The sequence below is a fragment of the Microcaecilia unicolor genome, chromosome 2 (genome assembly GCF_901765095.1).
Source record: "Microcaecilia unicolor chromosome 2, aMicUni1.1, whole genome shotgun sequence".
In the NCBI taxonomy this organism is placed as follows: domain Eukaryota; kingdom Metazoa; phylum Chordata; class Amphibia; order Gymnophiona; family Siphonopidae; genus Microcaecilia; species Microcaecilia unicolor.
Window position 1 is genome coordinate 150874440 of NC_044032.1, and position 13365 is coordinate 150887804.

At 45.5% G+C, this 13365-nt stretch overlaps 1 protein-coding gene across 1 annotated transcript in view; it reads right to left on the minus strand.

Moving 5' to 3' along the window:
• SPATA9 (spermatogenesis associated 9) overlaps window positions 1-13365 on the minus strand; it is a 54111-nt gene that overhangs the window by 10519 nt on the left and 30227 nt on the right. Inside the window, exon 3 of the mRNA XM_030191946.1 lies at window positions 2021-2245. Coding sequence (XP_030047806.1) covers window positions 2021-2245 — 225 coding nt within the window. The remainder of the gene's footprint in view (window positions 1-2020; window positions 2246-13365) is intronic.

Sequence of the window (13365 nt, forward strand, 5' to 3'; positions counted from 1 at the left end):
ACATTTACTTTTTTCAAAAAGACTAGGACTAGGGGGAACGCAATAAAGCTACTAAGTAGTAAATTTAAAACTAATCTGAGAAAATTCTGGACTACGTTGCCGGAGCATGTAGTAAAAGCAGTTAGCTTAGCAGGGCTTAAAAAAGGTTAGGATGGCTTCCTAAAGGAAAAGTTCATAGACCATTATTAAAATGGACTTGGGGAAAATCCACTGCTTATTTCTAGGATCAGCAGCATAAAGTGTTTTGTACGTTTCTGGGATCTTGCCAGGTACTTGTGAACTGGATTGGCCACTGTTGGAAACAGGATGCTGGGCTTGATGAACCTTTGGTCTGTCCCAGTATGGAAATATTTATGTACTTATATATATGTACTTATGAGGAAGGCTACCTTTTGTGAAAGCCTTGACATGTCTGCTTTAATTCCCATGTGTCAGCTTTGCAAGTTAGAGGTAAAGGTGGAAAAGGAAGCACAACTAACTAGCTGGGTTTTCAGAATTGCCACAATGAATATGCATGTGAAAGAATTGCACTTTATTACCTGCAAATTTGTCATGCATATTTATGGTGGATATCCTGAACACCTGACTGGCTAGATGTGCCTCTAAAGAGGGTCAAGAATCACTGTCCTAAGCATTAAAATCTGATTTAAAAATAGATTTTGAAAGCAAGATCACTCGTGATTGTGTCTCTAAAAGAAATTGTTTTGCACATACCGAGAAAAGAATGAACCTCACTCGTAAGGCATGGTTTAGTGGGTATAATTTCAGTCTATCACATGTACTGTTAGTGCTCTTAATACTTGCATTGTGCTAAAGAGGGTTTCATTCTGAAATTCATAGGCAACATATGAAGGTGAACCTGAAAGTTATTTTTAATGATGTAGTGTCACTTGTATATTTCTGCTTGGCCAAGAGGGAAAGTAGGGCAGCTGCCCAATATGCGTAGCCTAGGGTGGAGGCAGGAGACACTGATATCAAGATTGTTCCACTGCAAAAGAGAGTAGCCAATTTTGGCCAGGGCCCTATAAAAGGCTGAGAAGGAGGCATCAGTCAGGAGAGCTGGTGGTAGAGGTCCAGTTCCCCGTCCCCCTCTTCCTGGAAAGAATGTGTTGAAGCAGAATAGCAGGACAGTCAATTTTGCCCCCCCCCCCCCTCCCCGCCGGAGAAGTACAGGTTAATCCAAACACCCTCCCCCATAAAGAGAGTGGGTTATGAGTCTGCTCCAAGCCCTGAGGCAAGCAGGCTGCTCTTCGCTCTTCCGGGTGTGGAGTGAATTTGCCCTCACCACCAACCCCATGAGAAGAATAGGCAGCTTGGTAACAGTGAGCAGGAGAATGGACAGCCTGAGTTGATTCCCTCTTTCACTCCCTTGAAGGTATGCTGTATGTGCTTATCTGTATCCTTCATCCTGCCCCCCCCCCCCCCCCCCCCAAGAGAGCTAAAAAGAAAAAAAGGAGGAGAAAGAACTGGTCGAGCGTAAGTGAAATGTCTTTTTACTCAAAGTTGCTTTGGGGGGGGGGGGGGGGAGAGGTGGAATTGGTAACCACTGGAGAAGAGGGGAAGGAGGCTGGGGGCTTTGGAGTCCTTGGGAGGATAGTAAGGGAGGACTGCTATGGTGTGGTGGCTGGTGGAAGACTGAGCGTCCTTCCTAAAATGTTTAGTATAATTTGACATTATTACATGCTGCAGTGACCCAGTTTAATATCTAAAAACTTAACTCAGAACTATAATGCAGTTCGTCTGATTTTACCAGGCATGTTCAGTCTCTGACAATATTCTAACATGTATATTCTGTGACACTCATAACACTGTTGAATGCCACTACTGAGCATCTGCTTTTGTCTGTGATTTTTAATAAACCTTTAGGCAGTAAAAAGCCAGGAAAGGTTATAGTTTGTATAACTGTTCTATCCATGTTAGTAAAATCACATTTTCCTACTGTAACTGAATTACTTTTTCACAGGCAAAGATTTCAGTTTACTCATACGTTGGCATCACTGATAATAGGAATGACTCTTACCAGAATATTAAAGGGCCGATCATGAATGTTTTGAGTTTTCAACAAAGAATTTGACATGCTATTTAGCTCTACAAATTTGTTTGTAAGCTGAGGCTGAAGGTGTCTGGCAGTCGAGTTTGTTATTCTGGAAAGGCCAATGAGTCCACTGACAACTGCTGTTCCCTTGGGCGACTTGAGAACTGTAGCCAGAACAGTTTTGGATGTTGTCAAAACGGGTTCTTTAGACTGAAAAACAGGAAAGCAAGCAAAGTGTAAAGATTAATCAAACGCCAACCCATCTGCACAAAAGGCCTCCACAGGCCGGAAAGCTGGTGTTTCTTTTTGTTAGTGTAAAAGCAAAACTTTTTATTTTTATTAATCCCCACTAGAAAAAAAACGTACACAAGTTAAAAATAGCCTTTAGAGCAGGGATTCTCAATCCAGTCCTTGGAACACACCAAGCCAGTCAGCTTTTCAGGATATCCACAATGAACATGCATCACAACCTACTATTTTCAATACAGTCACAACTATTTCTAGGCATAAAACACAAATAACTATGTAATCCAATAATATAAATCTTTATTCATTATAAACTTCATAAATGTTCTTTTAAAACTTTTAAACACATTCATCATTCATCCCTACTAATCTAAAAACCGTTCACTCGGCTCCCTCAAAATGCATACAGTTAAGTTTCATATTCATGGTAGTGTTCCCTTGATATTGATAGGAATGATTATTTTGAGGGAGCCGAGTGAATGGTTTTTAGGCTAGTAGGGATGAATGATAATAAAGTTTTTAAAGAACATTTATGAAGATTTTAATGAATAAAGATTACATTATTGGATTACATGGAGGGAAATTTTCAATATGACGTCTTTAGTCTGACTTTGGATGTTTTGCACAAAATGTCCAAAATCCAAATAGGAAAGAAAGTCATTTTCGAAAAAGAAAAACATCTTTTTTTTTTTTTTAAATACCATTTTGAACAAGGTTTTGTGCTTTCGATATTTTGTTTTTTGGTCCATTTTTTAAAAACAAATATGTGCAAAACTTAGAAATTCATGCCATTGGGATGTAGGAGGAGCCAGCATTTTTAGTAGACTGGTCCTCAGACATCCCAGGAGAGCAATGTGTCTCCCCTGAGGGCACTTCTGTGCACGTCATAAAAATGCTCCCAGGTACACATCTCACCTGTCCTCCCTTATCTTGTACCCTGAGCTATGTACCTGGGAGCATTTTATGAAGTTTACTGTAGTGCCCCCTAGGGTGCCCGATTGCTGTCCTGGCATGTCAAGGGGACCAGTGTACTACAAATGCTAGCTCCTCTCACATCCAAATGGCTTGCATTTGGACGTTTTAGACTTGGACGTCTTTGGTTTCAAAAATCGCCAAAAGTCAAAGACGTCCAAATCCAAGGATTTTCGAAACGAAAGATGGATGTCCATCTTTTTTTCGAAAATGACATTTTCCCCGCCTCAGAATTTGGACGTTTTACAAAGACGTCCAAATTCCAACTTAGACTTTTCTTTTGAAAATGCCCCTCTATGTTAGGTATTATTAAGAAAAGAATGGAAAACAAAAATGAGGACATTATAATGCCTTTGTATCGCTCCATGGTGCGACTGTATCTCAAATACTGTGTGCAGTTCTGGTCACCGCATCTCAAAAAAGATATAGTGGAATTCAGAAAGGTACAGAGAAGGGCAATGAAAATGATAAAGGTGATGGGACGACTTCCCTAGGCTAGGGCTCTTCAGCTTGGAGAAAAGATGACTGAGGGGAGATATGATAGAGGTCTATAAAATAATGAGTGGAATGGAACAGGTAGAAGTGAATTGCTTGTTTACTCTTTCCAAATGAATTGGAGAAAATGTTTCTTCACTCAACGTGTAATTAAACTCTGGAATTCGTCGCCAGAGAATGTAGAAAAAGCAGTTAGCTTAGCGGGGTTTTAAAGGGGGTTGGCTAGCTTCCTAAAATAAAAGATCATTAAAACCATTATTAAAATGGACTTGGGGAAAATCCACTGCTTATTTCTAGGATAAGCAGCATAAAATGTATTGTACTGTTTTGAGATCTTGCCAGGTACTTGTAACCTGGATTGGCCATTGTTGTAAATAGGATGCTGGGCTTGATAGACCTTTGGTCTGTTCTAGTATGGCAACACTTATGTAAATGCATTAATTGGTTGTTAGTGCCCAATTATTGCTAGTTAAGGGCTCATTGATCAAGTTGCACATGCCCAAATTTTGGTGCATAACTTTGGACACCATATGTAGAATCAGAGGGAAAGGGTATTCTGTTCACTGAGTGCTTAATCGGTAGGGGTAGACTGTTAATTTAAAGTGTGTGCTGAAGTCATATAATTGAAATGCTAGCTGTTGGAGGAATTAAATGTACAAACTCCTGCTTATGGAACAGTATACCATGGATACAAGAGGGCCAAGTGCCAAAAAACGATTTCTCAGTGTGGACTTCATATTTGGCCACTTTATCAGTGAGAGTGCATATTGGGAGCAAAATTAACCCTTGCTAAAGTTTGAAAGGAATAGTAGGTTAATTATTGGTAATCAGCAGAGTAAACAGAAATAAGCCAAGTAAGTTTAAGAAAATTTAACTTTGAAGAAGAAAAAAGTGCAGATAATAAGCAAGACAGGAATTATCTGGTCATTTGCAGCAAGTGTCAGTGTATGACTTCTACCCAGCATGCAGATAATCGAGGGGTCCTTTTACTAAGCCACGTGGAGGGGCATAATCGAACGGGGGCGCCCATCTCTAAGAGCGCCCATCTCTGGGGACGGCCCTGGGAAGGGGCAGAGCCAACCACATTATTGAACAAGATGGGCGTCCAACTTTCGTTTCGATAATACGGTCGGGGCTGGCCAAATCTCAACATTTAGGTCAACCTTAGAGATGGTTGACCTAAATGTTGAGATCGCTGGACTTAGAAATGGCCTCAGTTTTCGCCGATAATGGAAACCGAGGCTGGCCATCTCAAAACCGGCCAAATCCAAGCCATTTGGTCATGGGAGGAGCCAGCATTTGTAGTGCACTGGTCCCCCTCACATGCCAGGACACCAACCGGGCACCATAGGGGGCACTGCAGTGGACTTCAAAAATTGCTCCCAGGTGCATAGCTCCCTTACCTTAGGTGCTGAGCCCCCAAACCCCACTACCACAACTGTACAACAGTACCATAGCCCTTAAAGGGTAAAGGGGGACACCTAAATGTGGGTACAGTGGGTTTGTGGTGGGTTTTGGAGGGCTCACATTTATCACCACAAGTGTAACATGTAGGGGGCATGGGCCTGGGTCCGACTGCCTGCACTGCAGTACCCACTAAAAACTGCTCCAGGGACCTGCATAGTGCTGTGATGGAGCTGGGTATGACATTTGAGGCTGGCATAGAGGCTGGCAAAAAATGTTTTAAAATTTTGGGGGGGCTGGAAGGGGGTTGTGACCACTGGGGGAGTAAGGGGAGGTGATCCCCGATTCCCTCTTGTGGTCATCTGGTCAGTTCGGGCACCTTTTCAAGGCTTGGTCATTAACAAAAAGGGACCAAGTAAAGTCGGTCAAATGCTCGTCAGGGCCACCCTTCTTTTTTCCATTATCAGCCAAGGACACCCAGCTCTTAACCACGCCCCCATCCCGCCTTCGGTACACTGCCGACACACCCCCTTGAACTTTGGACGTTCCCGTGATGGAAAGCAGTTGAGGATGGCCAAAATCGGCTTTCGAATATACCGATTTGGCCGCCCTTAGGAGACTGGCGCCCATCTCCCGATTTGTGTTGGAAGATGGACGCCCTTCTCCTTCGAAAATAAGCTGGATAGGCACCTATGTGCAGCCAACGTGCATCAATTTGGACCTACTGCCTGGCTACCATGTGTGTTGGGTGATAATTCCATTTTTTATGCGTGTTCGCTACGCGCGTCGGAAAATATTTTTTATTTTCTGACATGTGCCGCTAACTGGGTGGTAATTGGCATTGTGCATGTGCTGATGATTACTGCCCAGTTAACACGTGAGACCCTACTGTTAAGTGAATGGGGCATGGTAAGGTCTCAGGCCCAAAATGGGCGCGCGTCAATTTTTATTTTTCCGCACATCCATTTTCGGCAAAAAAAGGACTTTTTTACGGGTGCGCTGAAAAATGGATCTGTGCACGTCTAAAACACACACCTACACTAGTGCAGGCCATCTTTCAGCGCGCCTTAGTAAAAGGACCCCCCCGAATATGTTCACCCTGTGCAAAGAGTTCCTAGCTTTATAACAAGAATCTAACATAACATAACTCCCAGACAATGAGTCAAATATCTGTAAGTTAGAATAACAGAAACAAAACAGGCTAGCCTGCTGCATAAACAAGTATTAAAAAAAGAAGGCTCTAGGTAAACTTGTGAGCCAAATGTTGCACAATCAAAAAATTTCTAAAAGTTAAAATAGTAATCCTTTAATGCAACTCTGAACCATCAAAAGAAACATACAGATCTAAATCAACATTTCAAACCCAATGTGATTTGGGTGAATCACTTGCATCAGGGGTAAAAACATTCAGTATAAAACATTCAAATCAGTTCTATGAAAACACACAGTTTATAAACAATTTATAAATCAATCTATCACAATAAGCAAAATGTAAATCCTTAAGCTTAAATAATAGCACAGTTAATGAAAAATAGCCACATCTATAAACAGAAGGTAGTCAGGGAGGTTCATCTGATGACATACAAGATAAGAAATAATGAATAAAATAAAAGGATAAAAATAAAACAAAAATAGGAGGCAAAAGGAAGAAAAGGAGAAAGAGGAAAAGGTAAAGGGAGAAAAAGAAAAGGGAAGAGGGAATAAAGGGAGGAACAGAACAGGGAAGAAACACACAGACACACACAAATAAACCACATAAATATCTGCTGATTTAAGTCACAGGCACACACATAGACTCATCTCCCACTGCTGCCTTGTCCCTTTTCCCCTGCTGGGCTGGCTCTTAGCGGTTTAAAGGAGTCCTTACTAAACTGTGGTAAAATATCACATTTTATCACAGCTTCATTCACTATGGGAGACACAAACCTGTGGAAATTCAGGTTAGAAACTCCTATATTAAAGGAATAAAGCAACTTGTGTAAGACCCTATAATTATTTCTGGAAGAATTATGCCAGCTTTGAACTGGTGTTATTTTTCTCTCAGGAGTACTAGGACTGCTACTTCAAAGTTTGAGGCTCGCTGGCAACTATTTAATGGGCCTAGGCCCTCATGATCAAAAGCCCCGCGCTGTTCCAAACAGTGCTCTAAAAATAACGCTGGAACAGTGCGGGGCTTTACCGCATGGATGATCAAAGATAATGCATGCAAATTTAAGCAGTGCAATTATCTTTGATTATCATGTAAAAGTGCGGGCGAATTGTGCCGAACATGCGCTCAGCACAATCCTCCCGCACTTGTTTGACAGGTCTGGGCTGTCAAAAGCCCAAACCTGTCAAACACCCTGCCCCGAGGCCCGAACAATGGGGGCTGGAGGTCCGGTGGGTATCCAGCCCCCCTCCCCTCTGTCGCTGGATGGGAGGGTGGGTGGGTTTGGCCGGCGGCGATGGCCACTTGACATTTTCTGGGGGTTTGGGGGGGCTGGAGACCCACCGGATCTCCAGCCCTCCCTGAACATGGGGGGTGGGATCGTCGGGGCGACCGGAGGTCCACCGGACCTCCAGCCCCCTGTTCGCATTTGCTTTGGGGGGTGGAACGGGAGCCTGCCAGCATGCAACTGCATGCTGGACAGGGCTCACCATTCCTCCCCAATAATCGGCAAACCCTAACACCAGCTCGGAGCTGGCGTTGAGTTTGCCGCGGCCAGTGACCCAATCTTTGGCACGCTGGATGCTGATCATTGGGGATGAATGCATTAAGCGCTGATTAACATGCATTTGCAGGCTATTTGTGCTAAGAGCCCTGTTTAGCATGCATTTGCATGCTACTTGCGCTACGAGCCCTCGAGTGTGTTGTTTCACGCGCTCGAGGGCTCTGATCATGGGTCGGCAGCAAACTCCGGCGCTAGTATGGCGTTAACAGCCTCTAGCGCCGGAGTTTGCTTTTGATCATGAGGGCCCTAGTGTATAAAACAATCATCTCTCCAGGCACAGATCCCACTGGCACTTATGGAGACTATCCCTGGGGACAGGGAGGCACAGAGGTGATCCCCAGTCATGCTTGTTTCCTAGGCTGCCAGCATCACATCCACTTTATTGGTAGTAGATTGACAGGCACCATTTTAATCTAACACTATTACCACTGGGAATCAAACTGCCCAATAAAGGCATGTGCTCCTTATTTGGCAACTCGACTCCTAGTGGTAGTAATGTGAGACTACCACTAGGGGGCAGGAGAAACTGGGGATCACTCATGTGCCCCCCCCCCCCCCCCCTGCTATAAACCAGTGCCAGATGGGGTCTTAGGCAAGGGGCTCTTGTGCCGGGGGAGGGGGGCTGACTGGGAGGATCTGCGGGTGGGAAGCAATTGTTTTATGCACTCGCCTTTTAAATAATTGTTTGTGAGCATTGGGCCATGCATTAGCAGCCTGATACTTCCAGGGAAAAAAAAACAATACAAGCTGTGTTATTTGATTTGCATCATAATAAGGTGCTTGTGTTGCAATAAAATAGCATGTGTTAAGGAAAATTAATGCAGAATTTTGCCATGTCAATGGCAATGCTCTAACAGTGTTTTGTAAGTTACATGTGGAAGTCTGATTCCCGCCCAGGCTCCACTATGGGTACACCCACTTTAAAAATACGCGCTATCAAAGATATGTGCATATTTACAGAATACAGTGCATATACATATGTACATGTTAGTATTTTAAACATTTATACACATAGAACCTAATTCTATAAATGGCATCTAAAAGAATCGGCATTGAAAAAAACTGCTAAAGTTAGGCACGGTTTATAGAATATGCATAGCACTTGTCCTAAAACCTGATGTAAATGCCCATGCCTACTTTAGGTGCAGATTATTTTATTTATTTAGATTTTGCTCACACCTTTTTTCAGTAGTAGCTCAAGGTAAGTTACATTCAGGTTCACTGGATATTTCTCTGTCCCAGGGGGGCTCACAATCTACGTTTGTACCTGAGGCAACGGAGGGTTAAGTGACTTGCCCAAGATCACAAGGAGCAGCAGTGGGATTTGAACCGGCCACCGCTGGATTGCAAGACCTGTGCTCTAACCACTAGGCCACTCCTCCACTTGGGCGTATTCTATAACCGTGCATGTAATTTTCAGCAACGTCCACAACCCGCCCATGCCCCTCCTTTGGCCACGCCCTCTTTTGTGATCTGAACATTAGAATTTACACACGCCACTTTACAGAATATGTTTAGAAAGTTGTGTGTGTAAATTCTAATTAGTGCCGATAATTGCTTGTTAGTAGGCAATTATCAGAACTGATTGGATTGTTAAGCAATTAAGTTGCACGCGCAAATCGGCTACATGCACTGATTTGCATGTACAACTTTAGTCGCCATTTGTAGAATGCGGGGTTTAATGGGGAAAATTATATAAATGGCACTAAAAGTTAGGCACCAGAAAACCGGATCCTAAGTTAGTATTCTCTAATGGCAGAGTTGTGTGCCAAGTCTGTTATAGAATACTAGCGCAGGTCTGCAGTTACGTGCCACACTTCAGGTGCAACCACTTAAGAACATAAGAACAGCTACACTGGGTTGGACCAATGGTCCATCCAGTCCAGTATCCTGCTTCTAACAGTGGCCAAGCCTGACAGAAGCCCAATTGATAGCAACATAACATATGGCAGCTGGACGTGCAAATGCAACTACTGTATTCTGTAAAGTGCGCTGAGGAATAGTCAGAACACCCTTGACATGCCCACGTTCCTCCCACATTAACACCCCCTTTACAGTTGTGTGCTATAGAACTTAAACTCTCAGTTTACAGAATAGTGGTGTATTGTAAATCAGTTACACTCACAACTGCTAATTAGTGCCAATTAGTGCTTGCTAAGGCCAATCATTGGTACTTATCCCTAATTAAGTGCCAATTTAGCACCAATTAGCTAATTACAGGGTCCTTTTACTAAGGCATGCTGAAAAATGGCCTGCGCTAGTGTAGGCACGTGTTTTGGACACTCGCAGGCCCATTTTTTAGCGCATCTGTAAAAAAAGACCCTTTTTTGGCCAAAATTGGACGTGCGGCAAAATAAAAATTGGCGCATATCCATTTTGGGCCTGAGACCTTACCGCCACCCATTGACTTAGCGGTAAGGTCTCACATGTTGACCGGGCGGTACTCGTCAGTGCACATACACTGCTGATTACCACCCTGTTAGTGCTGCGTGCCAGAAAATAAAAAATATTTTCCGGCACGCATAAAAAATGGAATTACTGCCCTGGCCACGCAGTAGCCGGGCGTTAGTTCCAAATTGTTGTGCATTGGATGTGTGTAGGCACCTATGCACCTTAGTAAAAGTGCCCCTATGTTATGCATGTAACTGATCCTAATGTCATGTCCCTTACTTCAACGCAAGCAGTGTCCTCGGGCTGTGCAGGGTCCCATCAAGATGCACACTTGACTGACACAGCCCTGAGCCATGTGTGTGTAGTTCTCTGGGTTTGTTCAGAGAGGCGGTGGTTGCAGGCTCCTTGATTGCTTTGCTTCCATGCACCTGTGTCTGCTCTCTTTCTGCCTGGCTTCTCTTGCTTCTATCCTATTGGTCTTCCAGTTCCTCCTTTCCCTGCTCTTGTCCTATGGCTGTGCCCCTTCTCCCTGCTGATGTCAGACGCCAGCACTTTATCAGCTGAGCTCTCCCTAGACTCCTTGCTTTGGCTTCTACGTTAGTAGGTGTTACTTGCTCAGTAGTGTGCTTCTCTGTCCTGTTTCTGTGATTGGTGAGCCCTTAGGTTCCCTAAGGCCCCGCAGGTCCTTAGAGGACAGCCGTGCACCCCGAATCTTCACCCGCGGCGGCCGCCATTCACCAAGGGTTGGGCCCCCAGCTGCAGGTGGCCAGCAGGACTGCTGGAACCGCGGGGTGACGGCTGACCTGGCTGGTAGTCAGTAACACCGTCTAGGACGCTCAGTCTCTGAAAGGTAGCTAGCAAGGGCGGCTAGCCCTCCGTAAGGATAAGTAGCACAGTCTCTGAAAGGTAGCTAGCAAGGGCGGCTGGCACTCCGTAAGGATAAGTAGCACAGTCTCTGAAAGGTAGCTAGCAAGGGCGGCTAGCACTCCGTAAGGATAAGTAGCACAGTCTCTGAAAGGTAGCTAGCAAGGGCGGCTAGCACTCCGTACAATCCCACTGTGCAGGCTTCTGATATACGAAACGGAAGCACTGAGTCTTCTGGCTCCCATGTTTAAATATTGCGCTGTTCCGCCCCCTCATCGGGAGGAGCACCAACCAACCCGGACCCGGAAGATGATGGGGCTTGAGGATTGGCCGGTCCGCCCTCCAGGCAGAGTCTGAGTCCCGGTGCGCCAATCTGGCGTGTTGTGGGAGGAGCCTCCGCACCGATCCACCCAGGGCAAGGGAATCGTCGGCGCCGACGCCGCCATCTTGGCCGGCGCAACGATCCACTCTCCGGGGCCCGCGTTTGTTCCAGCGGGTCGCCGGGCTCGGCCCAACCCGCGGCAGTGCCGGCTTCCCTGGAGGTCCGTCCCTGCAGCCCTGGACGCCGCAAGGCCCGTCGACCATCGCTCCCCACCCCGGGAGCGCAGGTAGGCACGGGAAACTTGACATTCTCCTCTACTTTGTTCTTCGTTGCTGACTTAGCCTGTACCTGGATTATTCTTGTGTCTGCTGCCTGCCTACTGACCTTGCCTGTACCTGGATTACTCTCGTGTCTGCTGCCTGCCTACTGACTCTGCCTGTACCTGGATTACTCTTGTGTCTGCTGCTTGCCTACTGACCTTTCCTGTACCTGGATTATTCTCGTGTCTGCTGCCTGCCTACGGACTCTGCCTGTACCTGGATTACTCTCATTTCTGCTGCCTGCCTAGTGACTCTGCCTGTACCTGGATTACTCTCTTGACCTGCTGCCTGCCTACTGACTCTGCCTGTACCTGGATCACTCTCTTGCCTGCTGCCTGTCTGGCCGTCACATTCATCACCCCGCTTCCTGCTCCATCTCGTAAGCCCTGCAGGCCGCCCACACCTAGGGGTTCAACCTCTGGGGAATGGCGGTCAGTGCAGGTGAAACCCGGGGTTGTCCTGCTGGTCCGAGTACCGGGCTCGGCCGCGCTCTACATGGTACAAGAACTCACAGGTCTGACACCTATTCTATAATTGGGTGCAGAATTGTGCACCTAATTTTAGGTGCCATGAGCTGGATTCTATGTATGGTACGTGAAAAATCTACACAGAATAAATTTCCGCTTAAGCATATTCTATAAGCAGCGCCTAGATTTAGGCATGGTATACAGTGGTGGAAATAAGTATTTGATCCCTTGCTGATTTTGTAAGTTTGCCCACTGACAAAGACATGAGCAGCCCATAATTGAAGGGTAGGTTATTGGTAACAATGAGAGATAGCACATCACAAATTAAATCCGGAAAATCACATTGTGGAAAGTATATGAATTTATTTGCATTCTGCAGAGGGAAATAAGTATTTGATCCCCCACCAACCAGTAAGAGATCTGGCCCCTACAGACCAGGTAGATGCTCCAAATCAACTCGTTACCTGCATGACAGACAGCTGTCGGCAATGGTCACCTGTATGAAAGACACCTGTCCACAGACTCAGTGAATCAGTCAGACTCTAACCTCTACAAAATGGCCAAGAGCAAGGAGCTGTCTAAGGATGTCAGGGACAAGATCATACACCTGCACAAGGCTGGAATGGGCTACAAAACCATCAGTAAGACGCTGGGCGAGAAGGAGACAACTGTTGGTGCCATAGTAAGAAAATGGAAGAAGTACAAAATGACTGTCAATCGACAAAGATCTGGGGCTCCACGCAAAATCTCACCTCGTGGGGTATCCTTGATCATGAGGAAGGTTAGAAATCAGCCTACAACTACAAGGGGGGAACTTGTCGATGATCTCAAGGCAGCTGGGACCACTGTCACCACGAAAACCATTGGTAACACATTACGACATAACGGATTGCAATCCTGCAGTGCCCGCAAGGTCCCCCTGCTCCGGAAGGCACATGTGACGGCCCGTCTGAAGTTTGCCAGTGAACACCTGGATGATGCCGAGAGTGATTGGGAGAAGGTGCTGTGGTCAGATGAGACAAAAATTGAGCTCTTTGGCATGAACTCAACTCGCCGTGTTTGGAGGAAGAGAAATGCTGCCTATGACCCAAAGAACACCGTCCCCACTGTCAAGCATGGAGGTGGAAATGTTATGTTT